The sequence below is a fragment of the Fundulus heteroclitus genome, chromosome 22 (genome assembly GCF_011125445.2).
Source record: "Fundulus heteroclitus isolate FHET01 chromosome 22, MU-UCD_Fhet_4.1, whole genome shotgun sequence".
NCBI classification, from domain to species: Eukaryota; Metazoa; Chordata; class Actinopteri; order Cyprinodontiformes; family Fundulidae; genus Fundulus; species Fundulus heteroclitus.
Genome location: NC_046382.1, coordinates 18,419,593 through 18,445,992, shown reverse-complemented (window position 1 = coordinate 18,445,992; position 26,400 = coordinate 18,419,593). Strand labels below are relative to the sequence as shown.

Genomic DNA, 26,400 nt, shown 5'->3' with positions numbered 1-26,400 from the left:
TGGTCTGCTGAAACAAAAAATATGGAACTTTTTGGCCTGAACTCTTAAGCGGTTTTTATTTGGAGAGAAAAAAAAGACACCGTCGGCTAACATAATCTGTACTGCGAAGTGTGGCGGTGTCGGCGTTAGGCTGTGGAGATTCTTTTCAGTCTGAGACTGGGACTGTAAAGCAGTTCTCTGGAAAGACTTAAAACAAATCTGCTCGTCTGATTTGACGGGCTTGAGAATATCTGCAGAGAGGAATGGGGAGAGATATCCCAAAAAAAGTGGCGTAAGTGTAACAAAATGTGGGTCATACTTTCTGGTGGCTCTGTGTGCAGCTCATGGTGAAATGGATGTTCGTTCCCATTTCTGAGGGGCCAGTTGATTCATAACACTTTCTCTTTAATATTGAGGTTCGGTTTGTATTCCTATTAAAAAAACATGTGATTTCGTTACATAAGATTTTTTTTTTTTTTCCAAATGGTTTCATCCGATTAGTTTTCCCAAATGTAATCCTGACTGATTGTCTTTGTTTATACAGGTACTTCTCAGAGAATGCTACCCAGGAGATGCTGGATGAGTGGAGGCCTCTCCTCTGTCCCTTCGACGTCACCATGCAGAGAGCGATCAGCTACTTTGAGCTTTTCTTACCCACAACTCTGCCTCCCGAGCTGCACCATAAAGGCTTCAAGTAAGAAACTTCTCACCCTCTCCTACTTGCAGAGGAGATAATGAAGACCGTCTTCTCGTCTGAGACCCGTTTAGCTTGTCTGTTCAAACAGTGTGTTAGTACATTTTGAATCGGATGGAAAAAAACAAAACAAAAAAAAAAAAAACGAATGAATAAAGAGTGACGAGCTTGGTGTCCTCGGTCAGTTATGTCAGCCATCTACAAAAGCTAATACGGACGTCACGATGGCCGCTTGGGGCTGGCAAGGATAATGGAACAAGTGTCTGTGTGAAAATGCCGAATCCAATTTTAAGCCATCGGAACAAGAGCCATGAAAATAATATCCGAAGCGCAGTTTGCTGCTTTCATAACCGGATCGATTCAAAATATGAATGTATTTTGAGCCGTTTTGGAGAGTCTTTTTTTCTATAAAAACGAATCAGGTAAACGGGTATCCTTGCATTTGGTCTCGCAGTTAGTTGCGTGATTGATTTGATCTCTGATAGCAGTGTTGTAGTCGAGTCACTATGCCTCGAGTCCGAGTTCAGGTTAGAGTCTCCAGTGTTCAAGTCCGAGTCAAGTCCAAGTCATTAAAAAAAAATCTGAGTCAAGTCCGAGTTGAGTCCTTATTGATCAAGTCGAGTCCAAGTTCCGCACTAAAGTAAGCATAGCCTACATGTTTTTAAACTAAAAAAAAAATAAATAAAATCCACACCACGTTGCACTAATAATTTAGATATTAAAATCATACACCCAATAATATTCTAATGACATATTAAAACTATATCCTAATGATATAAAAAGAAGTTGAGTCTTTTTCTCAATTTCCGAGTCAGAATGATCTGAATGTAGGAGTCCAAGTTCGAGTCATCAGTGCTCAAGTCCAAGTCAAGTCACGAGTCTCTAAATTTAGCTAATGACTCGGACTCGAGTTCGAGTCTCGCACTCGAGTACTACAACACTGTCTGATAGTAACCCTCCTAATAAATCATAAATGTACTTCAAGGTGTTTCCTCCTATGAGGTGTGCACTTCGTATTCACGTCTTAAACAACCATTTTTGTTCATTTTCCCAGGTTATGGTTCGATGAGCTGATCAACTTGTGGGTGTCGGTGCAGAATCTCCCAAGCTGGGAAATTGTGAGTTTTGTTCACGACTTCAAAACGGCAGCATAAGTGTCTGGGTGGCTTTTTTTGTAACACGCTCTTCTGCACGTTCGCAGCACCTGGTCAACCTGTTCGCTCGCCTGGCCAACGACAACATCGGCTACCTTGACTGGGACCCTTACATTCCCAAGGTAGGTTTCTGAGTCACCGTCTGCATCTACCCGTCGGTGCGCCCGCCCGGGGTCTTGTTTGTGTGGAGAAATCTGTTCCACGCTCACATCTGTTTGTGTGATTTCCATCACTGTTTGTCCATGAAACAAACTATCCGGTTTCTCTCTTGAACTTTCTCCCCGACTGAGAAGAAGGAGAGTAGCTTGTAGTCGTGTTTGTTTTCCCTCGGAGTGTCGCCAGTTTGTGCAACCGATGGACATTAATATCCCTGAGATATTGAGCCTAGTTGTATCATGTGTTTCTGATCTGTTTCGCAATGAACAAAGTCTGCACCAGGATGATGGTACCAAGAAGATTTAATTTTGTTTCCACACACATTTCAGATTTTCACGAGAATTTTGAGGAGTTTCAACCTTCCCGTAGGGACCAGTCAGATGATGGTATCGCGTTACGTCACAAATGCCTACGATATCGGCCACGTGGTGCTTTGGGTCTCATCCCTCCTGGTTAGATCGCACACTAAAAACATAAAATAAAATAAAAAATAATTTTAAACATATTGTCTTTAGTCCACGCCGTATTTCATTGATCTTTATTGTGACAATTTCAGGGGGGACCCAGCAAGCAGACTCAAGCGCAGCTCAGTGGCCTTTTCAACAGCATCACATCCTTCTTCCACCCATCAAACCACGGCCGTTGGCTGGTGAGTATTTTCTGTCAGAAACGTGTGCAGCGCTTTGCAAATCTATAATCGAACTGCCCAGTGTTTTGTCGTCTTGCAGCCAAAAATACGAACGTATTTTATTGGGATTTTATATACTAATCCAACACCGAGTGTATGAAGGCACTTCTGTTGTACTACCAGTTTTTGCACATCCAGAGAAAACAAGATTGTGCTGATACCTCTTCGTAGAACACCTATAGCTCAGTCAGATTGGACAGAGAGCATTAAGTCTCTAATCTCCTCTAATTTAGCAATTGGCTCCAGCTCCGGACTTTGACCAAGCTTTTCCCGCAGCATGATGCTGCCACTACTATGTATTCCTACAGGATGTGGTCAGGATGATGCTCATAGTTGGGTTACCACAACCCAGAGCGTTTTATCATGCAAGTGTAAAAAAAAAAAAAAAAAAAGTTTAATGTTGATCTCGTCTGACCAGTCCAGCTTCTTCCACATGCTCACTGTTTCCCCTAAATGGCTTGTTGCAACCTTTATACAGGACCTCTTTCAACAATTCCTCTGTTCTTGCCTCTCTCCTGTGTTAACCTGAGCCTCTTGGCTGCTTCAGTGATAAATCCTTGTCCGGTTATTTTGGCAGCCATGTACGGGTGGGTTTGTGTCTGTACCATACTGTCTCCATAATCAGACAAGAGTTAAAAAAATAAAATAAAATGTAATTCAAAGTGTTGCATTGCGAAACAGTTACCTGGCTCCGCTGTAGCGCTGTCGTCCAGCTGGAAGGGTCCCGTTTACTGTTGAAGGCTAACATCGGCAGCAAGCTCACAAACGAGAGCGGGACACGTGAACGAGACGGCAGCGGTGCTATTAAAGGTCACTGGCACCACGGCCGCATGCCTTTCCGTTTTCAGCGTCCCTCGCAGCAGATATGAAGCAGCGCGGACAGCAACGCGCTTTCACACACAAGTCTTTATTCCTTGCCAAGGGGATGAGTTCTCTCTATTTGTGGCTGTTGCTTTGGGGCGCGTGAAATCTTCCGTTTAGGTTGCAGCGTGAAACGAAGAACGATAAATGTGCCGCAGATTTCTTATTATCTTGTGAAGCTCTTCTGCTTTTACTAAAGTGCCGGCATCTTTTGAAGAGGAACAAGATGAGACTGTTTACAGTATTATTTGTTTCTGTCTGTATGTCCGTTCTGTCATCCGTGTCTCTAGATGCTCCACCCTATACCTTTGTGTAAACAAAAGGCCCGTCGTCTGCCTCCGTCTCCCCCTTTGTCACGTATCTGTCTCTTCTGTCCCCTTGTCGTCACGTCCAGATGAAGCTCATGAAGCTGCTGCAGCGTCTCCCGGCCAGCGTGGTGCGCCGGCTCCACCGGGAGCGCTACAGGAAGCCCTCGTGGCTCACGCCCGTCCCCGACACTCACAAGCTCACCGAGGAGGACATCACAGAGTTCGTGCAGAGCATGATGCAGCCGGTTCTGCTGGCCATGTTCAGCAAGACGGGCAGCCTGGACGCGGCCCAGGCCCTGCAAAACCTGGCTCTGATGCGCCCCGAGCTGGTCATTCCCCCTGTGCTTGAGAGGTAAGCGTGCGCCGGACGTGTCGGTGTAGGCCACTGGCTTTCCCCCGCCTTGAAAAGCAAGAGCCGACGGTTTCTTCTTCCAACCCGCAGGACCTACCCGGCTCTGGAGACCCTGACCGAGCCCCACCAGCTGACGGCCACTCTGAGCTGCATGATTGGCGTGGCACGTAGCCTGGTGTCAGGCGGGCAGCGCTTCCCCGAGGGACCCACTCACATGCTGCCCCTGCTAATGAGAGCTCTACCGGGCGTGGACCCCAACGACTTCAGCAAGTGCATGGTGCGCCGCCGCCCCGCCGCTCATCTATCGTCTCTCTGCTTTCAGAACATCTGTTGTTCTGTTTTGGGTCCGTAAACTGTATCCGACTGACCAAAACATCAACCCTTCTCCTCCAGATCACATTCCAGTTCATCGCTACGTTTGTGACCCTTGTGCCTTTGGTGGACTGTTCGTCTGCCTTACATGAAAGAACGGATCTGACTGAGGTACGCCGCTGCAGCTCCGCGCCGGTTCTCATAATTGAATCAGTGATGCTATGTGAATCATCGCGAAGAGTTTAATCACATGACTTGTGTGAACGACAGGTGGAGCGGGAGATGTGCTCGGCCTCAGCCGAGTTCGAAGACTTTGTGCTGCAGTTCATGGACAGGTACGCCGATTTAAAACCAAATGTCTGCATGTAAGAACCAATGCATCAGTAGTTTTTAGTTGTGGATGACAATAAGGTGAGAAAAGGTCAGGGTTTTTTTTTTTTTTTTTTTTTGTATTTGTGGTGATGTTAATGTAACTGCGTGTGTCCTATAATATTTAGGATATTAATATCTGAATTGATGTTTTCTATGTTACTTCTGCATGTTTTAAAGTGTGATCTGTCGCACAAGAACACAATTCCTTATTTGAGCGATATTCATACACGACTATATCCCTGCTTTGCTGTCATTAGGGGTTAAACATGCAAACTATTTTGCTTAGGGTTTTTATTTCTTTCTTCTTTTTTTTCTGCAGATGTTTTGCCCTGATAGACAGCAGCACTCTGGAACAAACCCGAGAGGAAACAGAAACTGAGAAAATGACTCATTTGGAGAGTCTAGTCGAGCTCGGACTCTCCTCGACCTTTAGCACCATCCTTACGCAGTGCTCCTTGGACATTTTCAAGGTGAGGGTTCCCCTCTCGTGTCGGTTTAGTTGTCATTCTCCTGTGTTAATTAGCGGAAAGCCCCCATACACAAACGTCCCTTTAAAGTAATTTACTCACATGCATGAGTGAAGCCGGCGATTGACCGCTAGGCCCCGAGGTAACGCAGCGTCGTTCACTCAGCCCTCACCAGGTGGGGCTCTGGTGCAGAAATAAGCTGCACATCTTGCAGTCCTGCATCAAGAAGCGCTGATATTCAGGTTCTGGAGCTTTTTAATTGTGGCTGTTATTACATTTTACCAACATTTCTCATCCCTGCCTCTCTATTGACCCACTGTTTCCGATTAGGGTTTAGTAGAACAGTAACTTATAGGACCATATGCCATCATGTAACCAGCTTGCTAATTTTGTTAAGCACCAGTCTCGTATTTTAGCATTGAAGCATCCTGGTAAAATGGCTTCTGATTGGTCCGTTATCCTCTGTGTCGAGTGTTTGCATTGTTTATAAAGAGTCTGGAATGAGGAATAAAAATAATAAAATTGGAGCCGTCAGATCTCTCCTTCTGGGTAAATGCTTTTCTCTCCGTTTCCCCGCACGGCGTCTTCCTCACATCTTTCCTGCCTGAGCCACCAGGGACCAGAGAGGATTGCGCCCCGTCTCTCCTCTTATACATGTTGTAGCTTTTTGGCCTGAAGTCTTTTTGTTGGAGGCTGGTTTGAAGCGGAGACAAATGCCATCCACTGCTATGAGTCCACAGGGATTTAAACTGCACGATCCCTGATGGGGAGGTGGCGTGTTGGAAAAAGTTTATACGTTTGTGAAACCTATATGCAGCTTTCAACATGTTCAGATGTTATTTCATGTAAATTGGTGCTGCTCCCAAGTGTTATTTGATCTACAACTTGATGGAAGATATTTTATGATTTGGACAGGGGAAGCACATCTCTGTTCTTGTATACAAATGTTTAAGATGCAGGACAGGACAAAATTGCTTGTTACACCAATGTTATCAGTGGTTTTATCTCACTGCTTTATGTTAATTTTAGGCCTGGACAATTAATCTCATTTGCAATATAATCGCAATTTAAAAACGCAATTTCCAAATCGCTGAGGTCTGCAGTTTTTGGCTACGTAACAATTAATGGATAAGACACGTCCTGTAGGTGACAGTAAAATGTTTAAAGTGGGTTTGCCTCCACATGGAAATAAAGAGAGCTGCAGTAGTGAAATAAACTATGTTTATTAGTTGTTTTAGAGTTTATATAATCATACCGTTTTACCAGAAACTTTCAAGAATCTCACCATAGCTTTAAGTACCTGTCAAAATGATTGATGTCCATTTCAACAAGCTCTTGAATAAGAATATTCTGATTAATGAAAACAGTCAAATTTCTTGTTTTTAATTGGTGCTTGTTTACAAACATCTTTATCTCCAGGCCATTTTTGTTGCTTGTGGTTAATGCAGAGAAAAGTCAAAATAAAAGCACAGTTATGGTCGAAATGTATCGCAATTTAGATTTTTGGCAAAATTGTACAGCCCTAGATCATATAATTATATTTTAACAAGAGTTGAATCTAGAACCATTCACCATATCTTTCTAGCTATTTTTTTTATATAATAATAAAAAATCACCCATGCATAACAATGGAGATTATACGTTTTTTTTATACTCCATTTTCACCTAAATGTCCTGTTTTTAGGTCTTGGAAATAAAGCTTAGGACTTAACTTGTGCTTCAGTAAATCAAATACAATCATGGGACAAATATTAAAACTCTGAATCAACTTCAGTTTTGTCAAAACTGGCCAATGTGTAAAAAAATAAATAAAAAATAAATAAATAACCATTTTTTTCCTAATTTATATGTGCTTATTCTGGGTATAAACTTGTCAGTTGTCACTACAGTTGTCTCTTTGTTTCTGAACAGGTGGCTTTGGAAAAGGTTTTCAACTTTGCAACCACCAACATCTTTGAGACGCGTGTAGCTGGACGAATGGTGGCCGACATGTGTCGAGCTGCTGCCAAGGTAGGCTCTACCGACGCGGCCCAGCAGCGTCTTCTCTCAGCTCCGCAACTCATGAAAAGCTTCTGCTCTTCTGTTTTCAGTGTCACCCCGCAGAGTCGCTCAAGTTGTTTGTGCCGCACTGCTGCAACGCCATAAACCAGATCGCTGCCAGTAAGTCAATAAAACTTGCAAAGTGCATAAAGGACGTACAGATGTACTGCTCGCCCTCGTCGTTTGCCTGATAAGCTTTTTTTTTTTTTTTTTTTTTAAACAGATGAGGAAGTGTTGAATGAGGAAGAGCTTGATAAGGAGTTTTTGTGGAATCTCCAGCTGCTTTCCGAGGTGAATTTAACTAACGTAACCTTCCACGTTTCCCCTGATTGTGTCAAACATTCTGCTGCAACGGTCTGCCATGTTCCCCAGGTAACTCGTGTGGACGGCGACAAGCTCATCCCCTATCGCTCTGATCTGGTGCAAATGTTGCAGCTGACTCTTCACCTCAAGTGTAAGCAGGGCTACGTGCTGGCCTGTAACCTGCTGCACCACATCCTTCGCTCCACTGCCCTCATCTACCCCACAGAGTACTGTAGTATGCCAGGAGGCTTCCACCAGCCCGTCTGCGACTACCTCCCCATCAAGGTATTTTTTTTTTGTTTTGTGATTCTAAATCCTAACCTGACTCTCGCCAGATGGACGCAGTTCTCCCGAGCTACACACATCCATGTGGAGTCGTTGTGATTGGATGGACGAGCCGATCAGGACAGCCGGGCGGGATTTTCGTAGACGCGGCGCATCAGAGAAGCGATTCAGACAAAATGCCGGCTTGCAGCGAGGGAAGCAAGGGTGACCAGACATCCCCAGTTTTCATTAGGGAAATCTGGTCACCCGCTAACATTGATGCTGCTATTTCCATCCGATCCGCAGAATATTGATTCTTTAAAAAGAACACCAGAGAATGGCTTTGAAGGCTTTTGTTGGTGGAAACGATGGTTTCGATGAGAGCGGTTTAAGTAGCAAATCAGTAAAGATGACGAACAAGTGGTTTATCCAATCATATGCATGGATTTTTGATAAGGCCCCTCCTATTGAAATGCATCTGGAGCGATTCCAAATGGCTGTGTGGAGCTCTGAGGAATAAAATCCATCTGGCGAGAGTCGGGTCAAATAAATGTCATTAGCAACATCAAAGACAAGTGAGAAACGTGACTTTTAGAAACAAATTGTTCTTCTGGGTTTTTTGTTGTCTATGTAGGACTGGGGTCGGCCTGGAGATTTGTGGAATCTGGATATCCGGTGGCACGTCCCCAGCGTCGAAGAGATATCGTTGGCTTTTTATTTGCTAGACCTACTACTCCAGCCTGAACTTCAACGCCTGCAGAGGTTTTCAAAAGGAGAACAGGAAATGAGCCGGTGAGACGCACTCACAGTCCCGTCGTCGTCTCCCTAGTTTTATTTAAAGAAATTTTAAGATGAATCGGCTAAATATTTAATCAGATGCCCACAATAATCCTAAATTTGGATGCTTTTTTTCTTTTCTAGAGATGACGTCCTACAAAGCCTCACCATTGTTCAGCACTGTCTCCTGGGAGCTGGAGGTCTGATGCCTCCACTGAAAGGAGAGCCCATCCCTAACCTGTGAGCGCTCACAAACATTTTTCCTCCTGAATTAAACCGTTTTATTTAATCAAAGGCAAACTGTTATTTCCAGAGCTAATTTGGTGATTTAAAGATGCTCCTTTTCTCTCAGGGTTCACAGCATGGTGAATCTGGAAGAGACTACGCTCTACACAGGAATGGACTATGGTACGTCACTGTCAAACAAAAGCTCAACTATACATTTTCAACCGAAATTTAAAGTTTATTGTTGTATTCTTACCTCGTCGATTCTCTGTACCTGTAGACGAGACCAGAGAGAACTACAGAGATGCAATTTACAACGTGATGAGAAGTCTCCTGCGTTAGTATTCACCAACTTGTTACTTTTATTACAGCTATTTAAACTAACCCGCTGTATTTCTCGTTCATATTTATACATTTCGTTTTGCTGTATTTGCAGATTATATTCTGGAGCACTCTGAAGACGACACAAAGTCTCTTTTCTCCATCATCAAGGTGGGCAGGAAGTGTAGCAATGATCAGAAAAGACACAGTTGACACAGCTGGGCCTTTTTTTTTAAGTTAGTCCACTCACTGAGAGGATAAGTTAAATAACAAACTATCAATCTGAAGTCTGCTTGGATGTAAATATGAGACAATAAGGTGATAAACGGCCTTATTCATACGTTCATCGGCGATGAATTGCGGTCATATGTTCCAGTAACGTGTTACAAGCAGCTGCCGAATTACCTGGAGAACCAATTAAAAACGGCGAATGATCTCACCAGACAGAGAATGCCATGTAGACCCGTCAGCTATTCAGCGCCAACAAATCTTTTTTTGCTGCGTCTTTCCTCAAAAACCTGCTGGGTGGAGTAAATGTACAGATATTTTACTCCTTCTCAAAATGCTTTTTAAAGATAAAGTTTTAAAAGAGGTAAAAGTGCACACTGCAAAAATAGAACTAGAAATAAGTAAAATGATCTTAAAATCTGTGTATTTGTCCTTGATTTGAGCAGGTAAATAAGATGATTTGCCAATGGACTAAGATTTTTGCACTTAAAATAGGAACAACTCATCTCAATCATCTTATTTCAAGTGCAGGATGTCTAATTATCTTATTTTAGGGGTCAAAATACTCATTCCATGGGCAGATAATCTTATTTACCTGCTCAAATCAAGGATAAATACATTAACTTTAAGAACATTTTACTTATTTTTAGATCCGTTTTTGCAGTGTAAATGTTTAAATGTCTTGTTAGAACGCATATATGTGTAATATTTCTGTTGTATTTATACAACCGCGAAAAGAAAATTGTACCAATTATACAAAAAATTCATAAAAAAAAACAATCAATGCTTTAAAGTGTTTTCTAAAAATCCTCCGAAAAAACCCCCCAGCTCAGTGTAAAAATTTAATTCTGATTCCTCTTTCTTGCATCAGGCTTTAAATGGTTAAACAGAACTGACCGGCGTTTGCGGTTTCATGTGGGTTTAATTTTGGGGAATGCAGCTTGTGCAGCTTTCAGTCCTGTGTGGTGCACATGTGTCGGAAGCAGCTTACCTAAAGGCACTCATACACCTTTACGTACCGCTACACCCCGGTTAGTGCACCCCACGCATATCGGGGAAATGCTTAAATACAGCTTTGCGCGTACTGGGAAATGCAAGCTTGATTATGCCCCAAGTGCTGGTAAAACAGCCCAACACGTCTGTGCAGAAACCTTCGTTCACAGTTGACTGGTTGTCAGATCCTCCAGCTGCTGTCCGTGACAAAATCCCTCAGCCGTATACAACCTCTGATGGCCCAGATGTGCTGCTATTTGCAAGTCAAATAGTTTACATTGCCCTTTATGATCCCAGTATGGATCTAATTGCATCCATACACTACTGTTCCTTCTGAACCTTTTAATATGATGCTTTTTTTGGTCAGGAAATGATGAAAATGTTTTAGGCGTATTGTTTTATGCTTAAACAGTCATATTTGCTGTCTTAAGTTGCTTGTTGATTTTTCAAGAAATGTTATTCATGCTCTGGTCCGCTCTACTAACCAATTATGTTTCTGATGCGTTTCAGATCATCAGTGATCTTCTGCACTTTAAAGGTTCTCACAAGCACGAGTTCGACTCGCGCTGGAAGAGCTTCAACCTTGTGAAGAAATCTATGGAGAACAGAGTGAGAGTCCGTTTTTTTGTGTTTCACGTACCGCTGCTAGGTTGGGCGAAGGGTTTCATGAAGGTTTACTGAAGGATTGTACGGTGCCGGCTGATGCTGATTGCAAATGTGTAACATCTTGTTGTATCTGCAGCTTCACGGTAGAAAACAGCACATCAGAGCTCTGCTCATTGACAGAGTCATGCTCCAGCATGAGGTAAGCGATACGTCTGCGTGCTCCACCCGCTCAGATTGTTAGAATGAGCAACTTCTACAAGGCTCTTTGTCTTTTTATTACAGAAAACCTTAAATATATGCAACTTGTTTCATCATTTATACATTTCTGTCAGACCCATCATATGTTTCGGTGTAAATGTGTTGTCCAACTTCAATTAATGGGAGTTATTTTTTTTTTTTTTATCAGATAACTCTTAAGCGTTTGGGGAAAAAAATAGTTTTCAAGCTGTCTGGATTTTATCAAAGCAGAACATCATCCTTGAGGGTTTACACAAATGTCTAGTCTTAATGAAGCACTTCCTGGTATCACTTCTGATTCATGTCGCTGTCTGCAGAGAAATAAAACGTCTCTTATTAAAAGCAGCTTTATATGGACCATTTTAAATATATGATCAAAGAAGGAAGCCGTGAGAAAAGCACAAAGCATTGTCATTTAATATGCGACGCCTTTCAGCACCATTGAGCGTTGTTTTCCTAGATTTAAGCTACGTTTTGTTGCGGCTGGTTATCAGCACCGTTTGAGTATCAAAGTGTTTTTGCATTCATCAACTTTAGAGTTTTGTGTTTTTTTAGCTGAGGAAGCTAACGGTGGAAGGATGTCAGTATAGGACCACTCACCAGGAGCTGATGAAAGACCTGCTCAGGCTTTCCACAAGCACATACAGTCAGGTGAGTTTGTTGGGCGGCTCTTTTATACAAAGTATAAAGTTTTTTTTTTTTTGTTTTTTTTTTTATAAAACAGAGCTTTGTCTGTTTCATTCAATTTCACGTCTTTATTGCACTCTTCAAAACACGGCTTTTAATGCCTTCCAGATACGCAGCAGAGCTCAAAGTGTGCTGTTCACCGCTCTGGGAACCTACAATTTCTGCTGCAGGGACCTGATCCCACATGTCCTCGAGTTTCTTAACCCAGAGAACAGCCGTGTCACTCAGCAGCAGTTCAAAGTATGGCCGTCCTCTCCATAGCAGAGAACCGTTTACCAGTCTGTGTTTAGAAGCGATTAATACATGTATGTATTAAATCTATACGTTCCAGGGCGCGCTGTACTGTCTGCTCGGGAATCACAGCGGAGTGTGTCTGGCCAATCTGCACGACTGGGACTGCATTGCTCTCACATGGCCTGGCATTGTGCGTTCTGGCCTCAGCTCAGCCATGTCTCTTGAGAAACCTTCAATCGTGCGACTTTTTGACGACCTTGCAGACAAAATCCATCGGCAGTACGAGACCATCGGCGTCGACTTCTCTGTAAGTTCCTGCAGCGGATTAAAAACAAGAAGTGCATCTGCCGTCCGTCGTAAAACTGGAAGCTTGAAGTTTAAAATTCTGTTTTCCAAGTTATTTGGCACTTAGAACATTTTCAGATGCTGAGGTTTGAGGCTTTGATTTAGTTTAATTTAATCTTTATATTTTAAGTTCCTTTAGTATAATGCCTGCATTTGGTTGTTGTTGTCTTACGTAGCTGTTGTCCTTGATGTGTTTACTTCTATAAAGGCTTTCCATTCACAAATGTTTTACACAGTTGAAAATGGTTAATTATAATGTCATGTTTTTTTTTTGTTTTTTTTAGTATTTGGAACAACCAACAAGTTGCCAGCCAGACAAAATTAGGGGCAAAAAGTCATAACTGCATATGTAAGGTGTTTACAAAGTGTAGGTTAATCATAGGAATATTGTAATCACAATTTTGAGCTATGCTATCGGGATTTTCCTGAAGTTGTGCAGCCCTGGTGAATTTTAAAGCCTGAAAGAGCTTCCTTTACAGCTCAGGCTGAAACTTCATAAAATGTGGAGGACATATGAAAACCTTGAAGGTGTCTAAAGGCATTATTAATATCAATGATGTTACATTGTAAAGTTCTTTGGTCTGTGCTTTCTACTGCCCGTCTCTCCTTTCTGTGCCTATATAAACAGAATATCTCTGACCTGATTTATTTTTTGTCTTTTTTGTCTTTTTGTCTCTGTCTTTAGGTCCCAGAGGAGTGTTGTGCCGTGGCAAAACTACTAATGACTACAGGAAGTCCTTTCCCTGTCGACGCTGTGCCCTCCGAGGAGGAAACGGAGCAGGGTCTTAAACGACAGAAGCTGAAAAACTCTGAGGCTGTTGAGTAAGTTTTGGACCAGCAGCCTTACAGTGCAGTGCTGCTTTCTTGAGAATAACTCTTACAAAACTTAGAATAAACTCAGAAGAACAACCCAACCGCCCTGGGCTCCTTGAGATGTTTAAACTCGACGTGCCCCAATCAGAGCTGATTTCCATTTTTGGTAAAGTTTTGACCAGCCGATACGAAATTAAACCATTTTCCTGATTTATCTTAAAGAACATTTATTGCAAGCGCTCAACTTATTTATTTCTGGCCTTCCTGTTGGGTGTAACTCTTATGCTATAAACAGGAACAACGCCCTGGCATATGCGAGAGCAATTAATATACAGGGGTTTTACTAGTGTCTTAACACAAAGAGAAATGGAGTTTATGTTTTTACTTGTCTTACTGTCCAGATTTGCACAGTTATTACCAAATGTTGAGGGTGGATGTATAACCTTACATTAACTCAGATTTTCATTAGGCTGCCAACATTTTCAAATCGACATTTTTCTTTACAGAGGTTGAAACTACACCGTGCTCTCTGCTTTCCTGGTATCCGTTAGTCTCCTTTCAAGTTTAAAAATAACATCAAAAAGTACAATTACACTTTAAAAAGCCCATATCCCTTTTGGCCCTTCCTCTGACTTCAATTTTAAACACTTTACTTTTAATGAAAGTGACAAACTTTCAATCTTCACTCAGTGCCGGCATCTGCTCTGAATGGCCGTGTTGTTAAGCGACCTGGTAGTCAGTTGGGCGCTGTGCGTTCCCAGATCCGTTTCTGATGTACGGATCAAGCTGAAAATCAGCTGATTCTAGGGCCCTATAAAATCCGTTTTTTATTTTTTCCCAAATTACGTTTTATTTTTTACCAAATTCCGTTTTTTCCGTTTTAATTTTTGAAAATTCTGTTTTTTCCGTTTTAATTTTTACAAATTCGGTTTTTTTACCCTTTACTGTTATTTCAGTCGTAAAAAGAATGTGCTTTTAATGTTGATGATGTACACAAATAAAATAGGAATGACCTTAAATTTGAGGTAAAAAACATCACATTTACTCAATACTTTTACTGCATTATGCAACATAACACTGCACTCTAAGTACTAACAAAATATTAATGGTTATGAACCAATTGTTATAAATAAAAGTGCTCCATTAGCTTTTTCAATTAAAAAAATAAAATAGGACCTCTCAATTTCAGAATTATGAGTAGGTGAAGTTGGCGAAGACTGCTTACATTTTCAGGTAGGGCTCCTCCCTGTTTGCAGTGCTTCTTTAGAAACGGACACAGTTTTGTCATCTTTTCCAAAGGGATGTCAGCCTCAGTGTTTCTCAACTTTTTCGCCAAAAGCGGAGCTGTGGAGAGCCGCTCTGCCATTCTTTCAATGTTTTGATGGGGGATGGTGGGGGGAAGCTGAAATGACAGAGCGGGAGGGGTTGTGTCTCAAACTCAAAGTCTAAAGAAGTTAATTCATTTTCTTTACTCATCAGATGAGGAAACAAATTTTCTTTTGTGTTTTTTGCAGGAAGTACAAAGGTCTCATCGGGGATCTGATAGATTGCCTCAGCAACAGAAACTTGTAGGTTGTTGCAATTAACTTTTTAAGATCTTTCTTTAGATTTCCTCTTTGCCGCTAATAACACTTTCCCGTTTATCGGCGCAGGCCTTGGAAGTTTGAGCACATTTCCATTGGCTTTCTGTCCTTGCTGCTGCGAGACGACCACCAGCTGCCACCTGCAGCTGTTACGTTCTTTGTGAAGAGCCTCAACCACGACTCCCTCTACGTCCGCAAGGTGGGGCACGCATCGCTGAGGCCGTGTAGAAATACCGCTCAGACTAGGATCCTGTAAAACATTTTTTAAGGGCTATAATTGTTCCTCATTTTTAGGTGGCAATATCGGCTGTGGCTGGAATCATGAAACAAATAAAAAGACCTCACAAGAAAGTCCCAGTCAGCCCAGCTGAGCTTTCCAAGAAATGTAAGTTTTTACTTCTCTTGTTTTCTTTAGTATATATTTTTAACTCTTTTTTTATTATTATTATTATTATTATTGCAGTTTGGTGTCATCTTAAAACTCTGCGTATTTTTGTTAGGCGAGACGATGGAGCTCAGCAGGATTGTAGCAGGGGACCGTCCAGACAACCAGTGGCTCCAGTATAACAGCAGCAACCTTCCACGCACACAACAAGAGTGGGATCTCTGTGTCTTTGTGGAAAAGACTCACTGGGGATACTACTGCTGGCCAAGGTTCCAATTTCAAATCCATTATTTCTCTGTTCTGATTTATTTCATCCTTTTTTTTTTTGTTTATTCTGAATATAAAAAACACCTTTCGGGTTTTGTTTTATTCTCACTTCGTATTTGATCTGTAGAAAAATGCTGATCTACGCGCCGGAGGAGGAGCAGCCCAAACAGAATCTGAGCAGAACCGAAATGACTGAGGTTCGTCCCCTAAAATAACACGAGGCGTTTAGAGAGCCTGGTCATGGCGATCAGTAAAAATCACTTTTATGTTCTTTTCTCCAGCGGGAGCTGATCATCTTTGACCATTTCACGGACCCCGTGTTCATCAACCAGTTCATCGAGTTTCTCTCTCTTGAGGATCGTAAGGGCAAGGACAAGTTCAGCCCTCGCAGGTTCTGTCTGTTCAAGGTGAGATCCGACACAAACCGCGGGTTTACAACGCGAAGCGGGAAAAACGCTGACGCTAATTTCCCCTCCTCTCACTCTTCCAGGGATTGTTCCGTAACTTTGGCGACGCCTTTCTGCCCGTGTTGCGGCCTCACATGGAGCGGCTGGTGTCCGACTCGCATGAGAGCAAGCAGCGTTGTGTAGCAGAGATAATCTCAGGTCTGATAAGGGGCTGCAAACACTGGAGCTTCTCTAAGGTACACATTTAAAATGCATACACTGGATAGATATCCTAGATTTACTGTTTTATGCTATTTGTCCAACTATAACCTATCCTACCATCATTGTCTGCTGCTCATCCTCGGGTTGCGGGACTTATGGGATACATAGTTCTCCAGTTCACTATTTGTAGCCTACTTGGAGTCAATAAATTGTTCAGAAGATCAGATAAGGTCCTGTTCACCTGGACTTGCTGGGAACAACTAAAAAGGAATGAGTGAAACCATCTGATGATATATGGGTTGACATTTTTTTTTTTTTTCATTGTAGACAGAAGGACATGAGAATGGAGAGTGTTAAAAGCCAAACTAAAATGAGCAAAAAGCAGTCTAACATAAGTCTTGGGGTTTTCTAGGTCGTTCAGCCACTAGCTGCACTACGCCATTGCAAGTATCAGTGCTTCGCTTACATTTATAAATAAAATGGTAAGGATCTAGTTGTGGACCCACATCCGATCGTAGATAATTTGTGTTCTGTTTTTACTCTGAGCCTCCCAACAAAACGTCGCTCAAAATATACATTTCAAATCTGCTAAGAGAGCAGACGAACTAAAAAGTGTTTGCAAAATTCCCAAATGGCTTTCTGAATTTTACATAGGTCCAGTTTATTTGTTAAGTCACCATTCAGTGCGGACTGTGGTTATGCCGTTCATAATGAAAATGTGTCCTGTCGGCAGGTTGAGAGCCTTTGGGAGCTGTTGTGTCCTTTGCTCCGTACCGCGTTGTCCAACATCACAATAGAGACCTACGCAGACTGGGGTACCTGCATCGCCACAGCCTGTGTAAGACCTTTTTACTCGAATTATCGTCGCGCTTCTATCATGCTTTTGTTTGTTTAACTTGATGTACTTAAATTGCTTGTTTATTTTTGTTTTTGCAGGAGAGCAGAGACCCACGCAAGCTTCATCGGCTGTTCGAGATGCTCATGGAATCTCCCGTCAACGGAGAGGGGGGCTCTTTTGTAGATGCCTGGTGAGGACAAACGCATCAGCTTTGCCGCACCCCCCAGCCGTGTCACGTGACACGAGCCTCTCCCAGCACCAATGGGAAGCCATTGAAAAGCATAAGAGTCACAGCTGCTGAGCACCAGTGAAGAGGAGCGCTTTTAATAGCTGAAAAGCACAGATGGTAGTTAGAAGCAAATAGTGGTGGGATTTTCTGAAACGGTGTGGGTAAAAAAAAAATTAGTTAGCGTTGGATTAATGAGCACAGAGCAGCACAAACAATGTAGATGGGATATAAAAAGGAAAAAAAACAAATTACAGTATCTCACGAAGGTGTGCGCATCATTAACATTTTTCATATTTTATATCTTTTCATGGGACAACACTGGAGATATTATACTTTGATCCAATTTAAACGAGTCAGTGTACAACTCGTATAACTGTCCCCTCAAAATAACTTGACACAAAGCCGTTAATGTTAAAACTGCTGGCAACAAAAGTGAGTGAGTGCGCTCCTTACTGAAAGTAGGTTATTTGTGTCCTAAGTGTGATTCTGCCTTAGGTCCCTTGGGCCAGGAGTTCACTCAAGCTTCGCAGGTGTCCGCTGCAGCCCTCTTCCACTCCTCCAAGATGACTTTATGGAGCTGATGGATATTAGAGACCTTCCAATCCTTCAGCATCTGTTTTAGGATTTCCCACAACTGTTCAGTGGGGTTTAGGTCTGAAGACGTGCCGGGCCAGTCCAGCACCTTTACCCTCAGTCTCTTTAGCAAGGCAGTGGTTTCCTTGGAGGTGTGTTTGGGGCTATTTTCATGTGGGATTACTGCCCCGCGGCTCAGTTACCAAAGGGCGGGGGATTGTGCTCCTCTTCCGTATGCGACAGCCCATGGTGGCATTCATGGTTCCCGTCAGTGTGTTGTAGCTGGCAGCACTCAAACCATCACACTTCCACCACCATACTTTAGACAAAACAGTTGTATTTGTGTCTCATCTGGTTTCCGCCACACACGCTTGACACCATCTGAACCAAATAAGTTGATCTTTGTCTCTTCAGACCTCAGTAATCATGTTCTTGGTCTGCTTATCTTCAGCAAACTATTTACAGGCTTTCTTGGGCTCTTCCTGAGAAGAGGCGATGTTTATCATTGTCTTTGAATGTATTTTGGTATGTAAGGGGGATTTATGTTTGTCACTTTTCACATTACAATTAAATTCAGCGAAAACTAAGTGTGACTGGCTGATGTCCCAGTGCCCTTAAACAAGAAACTATAAATCAGCTTTGACACAATAGCCTGCTAAATGTAAATAGAAACTGTGGCACATTCCTTTTGACTTTCAATATGTCGTAGTGCTGTGTTTTCTGTTTTTAGCTTTGGATGTTTCTGGCAAATTGTCAGCAGGTTTTTTTTGTGTCTCTCTAGTCGTCTCTACGTGCTGCAAGGAGGTCTAGCCCAGCAGGAGTGGCGTGTGCCTGAGCTTTTGCACAGATTGCTTCAGTATCTGGAGCCCAAACTCACACAAGTGTACAAGAACGTACGGGAGCGCATCGGAAGGTGAGGGATTTTATTTTATTCATTCATAGTAAAAATAGCAATTCATATATCGATGCGTTAATCTGATCTCGTTTCTGATTTGCCGTCCTTCCAGCGTGCTCACGTACATCTTCATGATTGACGTCAACTTGCCTTTCACCCAGCCCACCACGTCCCCGCGCATCTCAGACTTCACGGAGCGAATCCTGCTGAAGCTCAAACCCCTGACCGAGGGGGACGAGGAGATCCAGAACCACGTCATCGAGGAGAACGAGGTCGGGGAGCAGGACGAGAGAACGCAAGCAATAAAGTTACTGAAAACAGGCGAGTGTATCCCTGCGGCAGAAACGGTCGGGAGCCTGTAGCAACCAGCAGTGATCAGCTGCAACATTCAAAGCTGGTTAGGCGTTATTTAAATGGACCTCGTCTTAAATCTCCACAGTGCTCAAGTGGTTGATTGCAAGCGCCGGTCGCTCTTTCACCACCGCCGTCCCGGAGCAACTACAGCTGCTTCCTCTCCTCTTCAAGGTAGAATATACCCTCGTGTATACATCATTTGGCCTTTTAGCGTCATCCAGGTTTCAGCTTTGTCTCATGAACATATGCGCCACAGAAAGAATTGGGATCTGATCTCTCTCTCTCTGTCTTTTTTCCCAGATTGCTCCAGTTGAAAACGATGACAGTTATGATGAACTGAAGAGGGATGCCAAGACCTGTCTGTCTCTAATGTCTCAGGGACTCCTCTACACAGATCAAATCCCCATGGTCCTCGATGTCCTAAAAGAGGTGCGTCGTCTGGAAGCCTAAGTTGTTGGTCCATATAACCTAGTAGAAGTTCCAAAAAAAGTAAAAAAACAAAGCAACTGGACTTGTTTTTTGTAGTTGAAGACGTTTCGCTTCCTCTCCAGGAAGCTTTCTCAATTCAAAAAGTCTGGAGTAATGTAGAGTAACAAGCTTTATACTCCTGCCCAACAAAGGCCTTGTAGGCTTAGATAACATGGAAATTCAATCGAAACAGGTCCACCCCTTAGTAATGGGCGGTCGTTAAAGCCATGAAGCCAGCAGATTGAACAGAAACTGGTCCACTCCTCTGTAACGAGGAGTCGTTAGGGTTGTTATTGGCTTGGCTTAAAGGAACGATGTTTTGATCACCCGAAGCTTGTTACTCCACATTACTCCAGACTTTTTGAATTGAGAAAGCTTCCGGTAGAGGAAGCGAAACGTCTTCAACTACGGAAAACAAGTCCAGTTGCTTTGTTTTTTACTTTTTTTGGAATGACCATGACCTGGATGACTGAGAATCTTCACCAGCAACCTAGCAGAAGGGATAGTTTAGGATTTCTGAAGTCAGGCTTTGCTAAAATGTTACGATCAATTCATGTCTTACCAAGCAGTAAACGACGCTGCAGTAGAAAGGTCCTTTAGTATAAAGAAATCGGAGAGGGACCAGGGAGAAAATCAGACTTCTGCCGGTTTAAGACGACATTGTAACGCTATGTAATGAGCCTTTAAAATCATCATCATCCCATGTTCTTTGAGCTGTTAATTATATAGAAGCTGGTGATCATTTTCTTGAGAAATGGAGGTAGGAGGTGGTGCACTGGCAATGATCTTCCTATCTGAAACGTACTGAGAAACAAACATGTACAGTGTTCAGGTCAGTAGTTTTACATAGCTTTTTCTTTAATTTTCAGGCACTTATCTGACCCGCTTTACATATTCTTTTCTCAGTACGTGTTTCATACATTTCCCACACAAATAATATAAATAGCCGGCCGGTGTTAAGAACCACCCAGCTCATGTGTGACAATGTTTCTAGGGCTTAGATTGAAGTGGCTTTAGTGCAACAGAAGTCCACTTTGATCGTGGTCACTCTCCCATCAGCTGTTAGCTTCGGCCTTCAGGGCCAAATAATCTGGATTCATTCCCAGTGAAGATGGTTATCTGCTGCAGGTCAGGTAGAAATGGCCCGTCTCTTTTAACAGAATCTCACTTCTTTTTTCTGCAAACTCCAACCATTTCCCAGGGTACAGGATTATAAAGTTAAATCAAAGATTTATGCAGGAATTAACATTCTTCCCTAGATTACAGCGTCACATGAACAGCTGACGAAATGTATCGTTTAGTTCCTGGATCTCATCGTCATGAGCTTATCTGCGCAGCAATCCGCAGCATCCATTGTTCGTCTTGTGAATCAAAGAGTCGTTACTGATGCGCCCCGTTGTTGTTGCGTTACAGATAGCTGGCAGCAGCTCTTGGCATGCCCGCTACACGGTGCTCACCTACCTCCAAATCATGGTTTTCTACAACCTGTTCACATTCATGAGTGACCAGAAAGCGGTGAAAGACGTGCGGGGCCTGGTGATAAAACTCCTGGAGGACGAGCAGCTTGAGGTAAAAAACAAAACAAAACAACTGACATCCATTTTTGAGATTAACATCTTTCAAAGGGTCACATAGAGAATGTATGTCTTGTGTGCACAGTTGTTGGAGGATAAACAAACATGCACTCTGAGTATAAAACTGATCACTAAGCTTTTGGCCGGTGCACGCTTGTTTATGCTAGCAGGCACTGGCACTGTCTTTTCAGCTCTACTGTAGTGATTCAGCATTCTGCTCCTGGCTCTTTGCTCCCCCCCCCCCTCCCCAGTCTTCTTTCTGTTTCTATGGAAACAAGTGGCTGCAGTAATCTGTTGCTATGGAGATAATGTTCAATTTAATGGAGGACAAGGGGGAGAGGCAAAGGAACAGAGACAAAGAAAGCGTGTGTGTCTGTGTGGGGGCGGGCAGGGGGTGAAACTGTCCATTTTGTTTGACCTTCTAAACTAACCCGTGCCTCACTTATTGACCTGGACTGTACACGACACTTTTGACATTAAGTTTTGGGAAAAAAAAAAAAAAAAAAAGTCACCTCAGAACAACACTGCTAAGAGCAATAATCTTATTTTAGTTGGGAACTCTTATTGTAGGATGTACAATGGGTCATTTAGCCTAAATAACCGGGGAGACGCCTCACTCACCGGTTTTCTTCAGCTCCCAAACCGGTTTGCCGTTTGTCACCACCGGGCCCAAACTGCACCGCATCACGTTGTTGCTTGTCTTTTTCCTGCCATGCAGCAAGAACATTTGACTAGGTAACTACACCCTTTCTACTTTATTTGTATAGGCAGGAGCACCGGTTGGACAAAAAGGCGTTTTTTTAGATTAATGTTAATGCCCTCCTTCAATTCTTCGACGAGATTCTGGAAGGAAGAATGAAACACACATTTTATTTCCTTCTGAAAGCAGGAATGCATCGGTTACGTCTGCTGCCGGTGGCTCTTATCGCACTGACTTCAGCTGCAGCCCCCATCTTTTGAATCGCCCCCAAACTCTAAATGGGTTTTACTTCACAATCCGTATGTTCCTAACAGAGCACTTCGCTCTCAGACTGCAGGTCTGCTGGTGGTTCCTAGAGTCTCTAAAAGTAGAATGGGAGGCAGATCCTTCAGCTATCAGGCTCCTCTCCTGTGGAACCAACTCCCAGTTTTGGTCCGGGAGGCAGACACCCTGTCTACTTTTAAGACTAATCTTAAAACTTTCCTTTTTGACAAAGCTTATAGTTAGAGTGGCTCATGTTACCCTGAGCTACCTCTATAGTTATGCTGTGATAGGCTTAGGCTGATGGAGGACATCAGGGCCTATTTTTCTCACTCTGCTGAGTTCTCCTACTGTTCTCCAATTTCCATTGTTTGTTGTTCTTTCAACTTTTAGTTCTTTCTGTCTTGTTTTCTCTTCATAGTAGGTACACCTGGTCTGGTGTTCTGTTAGCTGTGACACCATCCAGGAGGGCAGATCATCTGCCATTACCCTCTAACATAGAAAGGATTCCTGGATCAATGTGTGCTTCTGTGTCTTTGCTCTGTCGGTCGAGGCAGATGCACGTTCACACTAAGCCTGGTTCTGCTGGAGGTTTTCCTTCCTGTTAAAGGGGAGTTTTCCTCTCCACTGTCGCTTCATGCTTGCTCAGTATGAGGGATTGCTGCAAAGCCGTCGACAATGCAGACGACTGTCCACTGTGGCTCTACGGTGTTTCATGAGGAACGAATGCTGCTTGTCAAGACCTGATGTAATCTACTGGGTTTCCTTAGATAAGAAACATTTTGACCAATCTGTCTGTCTGATTGAATTTGACTTCGTATAGAGCCTTGAAATGACATGCGTTGGGAATTGGCGCTATATAAATAAAATTCAATTGAATTTAAGGCAACAGTTAACCTTTGCTTCTTAGGCATCTTTTTCTGCCACACTTTTTTTTTCCTCCATTCAACTACCTGTAAATGTATTTTGGATACGTAACTCTGTGAACAGCGAGCTTCTTTGACAATAACCATTTATGACTTCCTGTCTTGCGGAGGGTATCAGTGACCCTCTGCTGGACTGCTGAGTCAGCAGTTTTCCCAACAGATGAGTAGGTCATGACATGGTGTAAACAAAACATCTCTGTGGTAGTTTCCTTACGTACTGCCATTATGGGGTATTTAAATTTTCAGAGAAACAGAATTTTTGCTTTTTTTATTAGCTTTAAGCCACAATCATCAACACTGTTTTAAAATTATCTTTACGCAAGTTCTACTTTTTGACTGTAATAGCTGAAATAACATTGTATTCCGTTATATACTGCGAAGCATCTGTAAAGCACAAAGATTCCATGTTATTTGGTTGTGAACGGAGGACTAATTCAGACTGAACGGTGCTGTAGGCAGCCTTTTCTTTTAAATGTTGTGTTCTTTGTCTGTGCTCTCAGGTGGATCGCTATGAGCGTTGTGTTTACTGCTGCTTTTCAGGGAAGCGACGCACGTAAGCTTCCTCATCGCCTTACCTTTTGTGTCCTAGGTACGAGAAATGGCCGCCACCACTCTAAGTGGCTTCCTGCAGTGCAACTTCCTCTCCATGGATGACCCCATGCAGGCGCATTTCGAGGCTCTCTGCAAGACACGTTTGCCCAAGAAGCGGAAACGGGAGCTCGGCTCTGTCGTGGACACCATCCCCTCAGCTGGTAAACAAGTCGCCATCAGTTGTTTGGAAATTAAACTACTGCAATTCGTCGACCGATGATGCACTTACTTTGCCACCCGTTTTGGTTCGTCTCCCGCAGACCTCGTGCGCCGCCATGCGGGCGTTCTGGGTTTGAGCGCTTGTATCCTCTCCAGCCCATACGACGTTCCCACCTGGATGCCCCAGTTGCTAATGGACCTGAGCGCCCACCTCAATGACACCCAACCCATTGAAGTATGCGTCTTTTCCTCGCTGACCACCCCTCCGGCCCCAGACGGATAAATAACCAGAGTTGTCGTTGTTCTGTGTGTTTCAGATGACCGTGAAGAAAACTCTTTCGAACTTCCGACGGACTCATCACGACAACTGGCAGCAGCACAAGCAGCAGTTCACGGATGACCAGCTGTTGGTCCTCACCGACCTGCTGGTCTCCCCCTGTTACTACGCCTGAAACCTGGTGAAGCATTTTTGATTTTGTAGCCTAGTTTAAGTATTAATCCAGGGTTCCCATGGGTCCTTGAAATCCTTGAAAGTTTGTGAATCTGAAAAAATAAATTCAAGGCCCTTAAAAGTTCTTGAAAACAGCCAAAAAAAAACACCTTGTCCTTGAAAGTCCTTGAATTTTTTTGTGGGGTTTAAAGTTCACACGGATGACGACTCATGTGTCATTATTTTACTACCACACGATCTTTTAAAATTATGTTGACTCCACAGACTTTTAATTTGCAAAAGTACGTTCGCTCTTCTTCGTTAGTTGGTAGGCTACGGTTTAGGCCTACGTGCGTCCAATAGGTTACATTCACGCAGTGTTGCCAACTCAGCAACTTTGTCGCTATATTTAGCGACTTTTCAGAGTCAAAGTCCAAAACTAGCTTAATCAAAGATAAAAGTAAGTGAAACAAATTGATATTATTATTCTGAACATCTCAATGCTGCACTTTTTTCCACAAAATTCCATGAAACAGTAGGCTAATGTGTATATATATAATGTTACATATGTAATATGTAATGTAGTATGGCATAGCCATGTACTGTGGATATAAATGTAGGCTATGAATATGATCAATATCAATGTAGGCTATAAATTAAGTCCACTTTCTTGCATTGCTTCTGACCCAACAACTTCTATGCCGTTTAGTCTTTTATTGAATTTGCATTGTATTAAAATATGATAACCTATTCAGCGGTCACAGTAGGTAAATGCCGCCACGTCTGGTCCTTGAATTTGAGGAAATTGGTCCTGGAAAGTCATTGAAAGGTTCCTTGAATTTGATGTTCACCAAGGTGTGGGAACCCTGTTAATCGTATCAACCTGTTTGCAGGGAAGTCAGAAAGCTTTTTATTACCGCAATAAAGCTGCTTTAATCGATCGGTTAAGAAGTCAGACAGCTACTTAAACCTTTCTTAGAGCTGTTTGTGTTTCTCTGTTTAGTACCACCCCAGACGACAGACACCAGCTCGCACTGGAGAGGAGTCCTTCGTTCCAGGACAAAGACAAGTGACGACACATGGAAGCTGCAATGTTGTGTATTTATGTATTTAGCACCTTTACATTTCTTCTATACTTAATATTTAAGGATCAATCGTGACAGGAAGGAATGACCTGCAGTTTGTAACATTACTGTACAGATGTTTGTTTGTTTTTTTTGTTTTTTTTTCTCCCCCCCTTTCTGGCTTGTGTGTCCCGCATGTACACTGATATGTGTCTGCGCGTGTTCATGGGATGCTTGAAGACATCTGCTAGTGTGACATACATTTCTCAGGATCATATCCCAAGTATCCACTCTGAGCCAACGCAACGTCCAGAGCGGGACAGAATAGTCTTTTACTATCTTCAGGCAGTGATGTGTTTGCTACAAGCCACTGAGAATGAACTATGAAACAGTGGTCTGTTGAATTTGCAGCACACAATGTTTGTGTGGTTGTTCATTCTATACACGACTATATGCATCATGTATGTATATATCATGGCATAGAAGATGTGCACAAACATGTTTATTTATTTACCTTTTTTTTTTAAATTCTGAATTCTTTTTTTTTTTTCATAGTCTTTATCTGAAAATATCTGGATGGTTGAGTTGTTTAACTATTTTCATTACCAGGGAGGGAGCATTCTCCCCACTGCTGTTCTGCGTGATGCGTTTGCTGTGAGGACCCGACCGTTGTGGCATCACTGTGTCATAAGTCTCAGCGCAATAGAGAAAAATAAAATAAAAAGCCAAATATGCCTGTCTGTTGATGGACGCTTTCCCACAGATATATTTGACATTTTTTGAAAAATGACTGAAATGACATCAAGTTACTTTGGTTCTGTTTCTTTCCTCAGACTTGAAAGCAGTCGAAACATCCAAGCATTTAGTACCTCACAAATAGTGTAGTGCCAACACTGCAGTGATTTTTCTTTTTTTTCTTTTTTTTTTTTTAGATTTTCTGGGATGATAATAAACTTTGTAACAAAAAATAGCACTTGTGTACTTTTCTTTGACATGCTACAACAAGGTAAATCAGAATCAAATTCTTCTTTTGTTCTTGATTTTAAAGCTACTAATTTCTATTCACAATGAACCGGTAA

The 26,400-nt window shown here is 42.6% G+C and overlaps 1 protein-coding gene across 4 annotated transcripts in view; it reads left to right on the top strand.

The window, feature by feature from the left end:
- Positions 1 to 26,099, top strand: part of psme4a (proteasome activator subunit 4a) — a 35,149-nt gene extending 9,050 nt beyond the window's left edge. For 3 of the 4 annotated variants that reach the window (XM_036126124.1, XM_036126122.1, XM_036126125.1), the window contains 43 exons: positions 524 to 673; positions 1,728 to 1,791; positions 1,875 to 1,949; positions 2,313 to 2,435; positions 2,540 to 2,632; positions 3,927 to 4,192; positions 4,283 to 4,469; positions 4,586 to 4,675; positions 4,775 to 4,839; positions 5,196 to 5,346; positions 7,255 to 7,353; positions 7,434 to 7,503; positions 7,607 to 7,674; positions 7,756 to 7,971; positions 8,585 to 8,742; positions 8,872 to 8,967; positions 9,080 to 9,135; positions 9,233 to 9,289; positions 9,389 to 9,444; positions 11,005 to 11,103; positions 11,237 to 11,299; positions 11,893 to 11,988; positions 12,133 to 12,264; positions 12,356 to 12,565; positions 13,289 to 13,425; positions 14,931 to 14,984; positions 15,069 to 15,198; positions 15,294 to 15,384; positions 15,500 to 15,653; positions 15,779 to 15,848; positions 15,933 to 16,058; positions 16,142 to 16,294; positions 16,993 to 17,097; positions 17,196 to 17,287; positions 18,681 to 18,812; positions 18,907 to 19,115; positions 19,234 to 19,319; positions 19,449 to 19,577; positions 21,030 to 21,185; positions 23,667 to 23,829; positions 23,929 to 24,062; positions 24,145 to 24,285; positions 25,261 to 26,099. In XM_036126124.1, the coding sequence (XP_035982017.1) occupies positions 524 to 673; positions 1,728 to 1,791; positions 1,875 to 1,949; positions 2,313 to 2,435; positions 2,540 to 2,632; positions 3,927 to 4,192; positions 4,283 to 4,469; positions 4,586 to 4,675; positions 4,775 to 4,839; positions 5,196 to 5,346; positions 7,255 to 7,353; positions 7,434 to 7,503; positions 7,607 to 7,674; positions 7,756 to 7,971; positions 8,585 to 8,742; positions 8,872 to 8,967; positions 9,080 to 9,135; positions 9,233 to 9,289; positions 9,389 to 9,444; positions 11,005 to 11,103; positions 11,237 to 11,299; positions 11,893 to 11,988; positions 12,133 to 12,264; positions 12,356 to 12,565; positions 13,289 to 13,425; positions 14,931 to 14,984; positions 15,069 to 15,198; positions 15,294 to 15,384; positions 15,500 to 15,653; positions 15,779 to 15,848; positions 15,933 to 16,058; positions 16,142 to 16,294; positions 16,993 to 17,097; positions 17,196 to 17,287; positions 18,681 to 18,812; positions 18,907 to 19,115; positions 19,234 to 19,319; positions 19,449 to 19,577; positions 21,030 to 21,185; positions 23,667 to 23,829; positions 23,929 to 24,062; positions 24,145 to 24,279 (4,996 nt within the window). In that variant the 3' untranslated portion in view covers positions 24,280 to 24,285; positions 25,261 to 26,099. The remainder of the gene's footprint in view (positions 1 to 523; positions 674 to 1,727; positions 1,792 to 1,874; positions 1,950 to 2,312; positions 2,436 to 2,539; positions 2,633 to 3,926; positions 4,193 to 4,282; positions 4,470 to 4,585; positions 4,676 to 4,774; positions 4,840 to 5,195; positions 5,347 to 7,254; positions 7,354 to 7,433; positions 7,504 to 7,606; positions 7,675 to 7,755; positions 7,972 to 8,584; positions 8,743 to 8,871; positions 8,968 to 9,079; positions 9,136 to 9,232; positions 9,290 to 9,388; positions 9,445 to 11,004; positions 11,104 to 11,236; positions 11,300 to 11,892; positions 11,989 to 12,132; positions 12,265 to 12,355; positions 12,566 to 13,288; positions 13,426 to 14,930; positions 14,985 to 15,068; positions 15,199 to 15,293; positions 15,385 to 15,499; positions 15,654 to 15,778; positions 15,849 to 15,932; positions 16,059 to 16,141; positions 16,295 to 16,992; positions 17,098 to 17,195; positions 17,288 to 18,680; positions 18,813 to 18,906; positions 19,116 to 19,233; positions 19,320 to 19,448; positions 19,578 to 21,029; positions 21,186 to 23,666; positions 23,830 to 23,928; positions 24,063 to 24,144; positions 24,286 to 25,260) is intronic. The other variant, XM_036126123.1, reaches the window with a different exon arrangement.
- Positions 26,100 to 26,400: the final 301 nt, after the last annotated feature.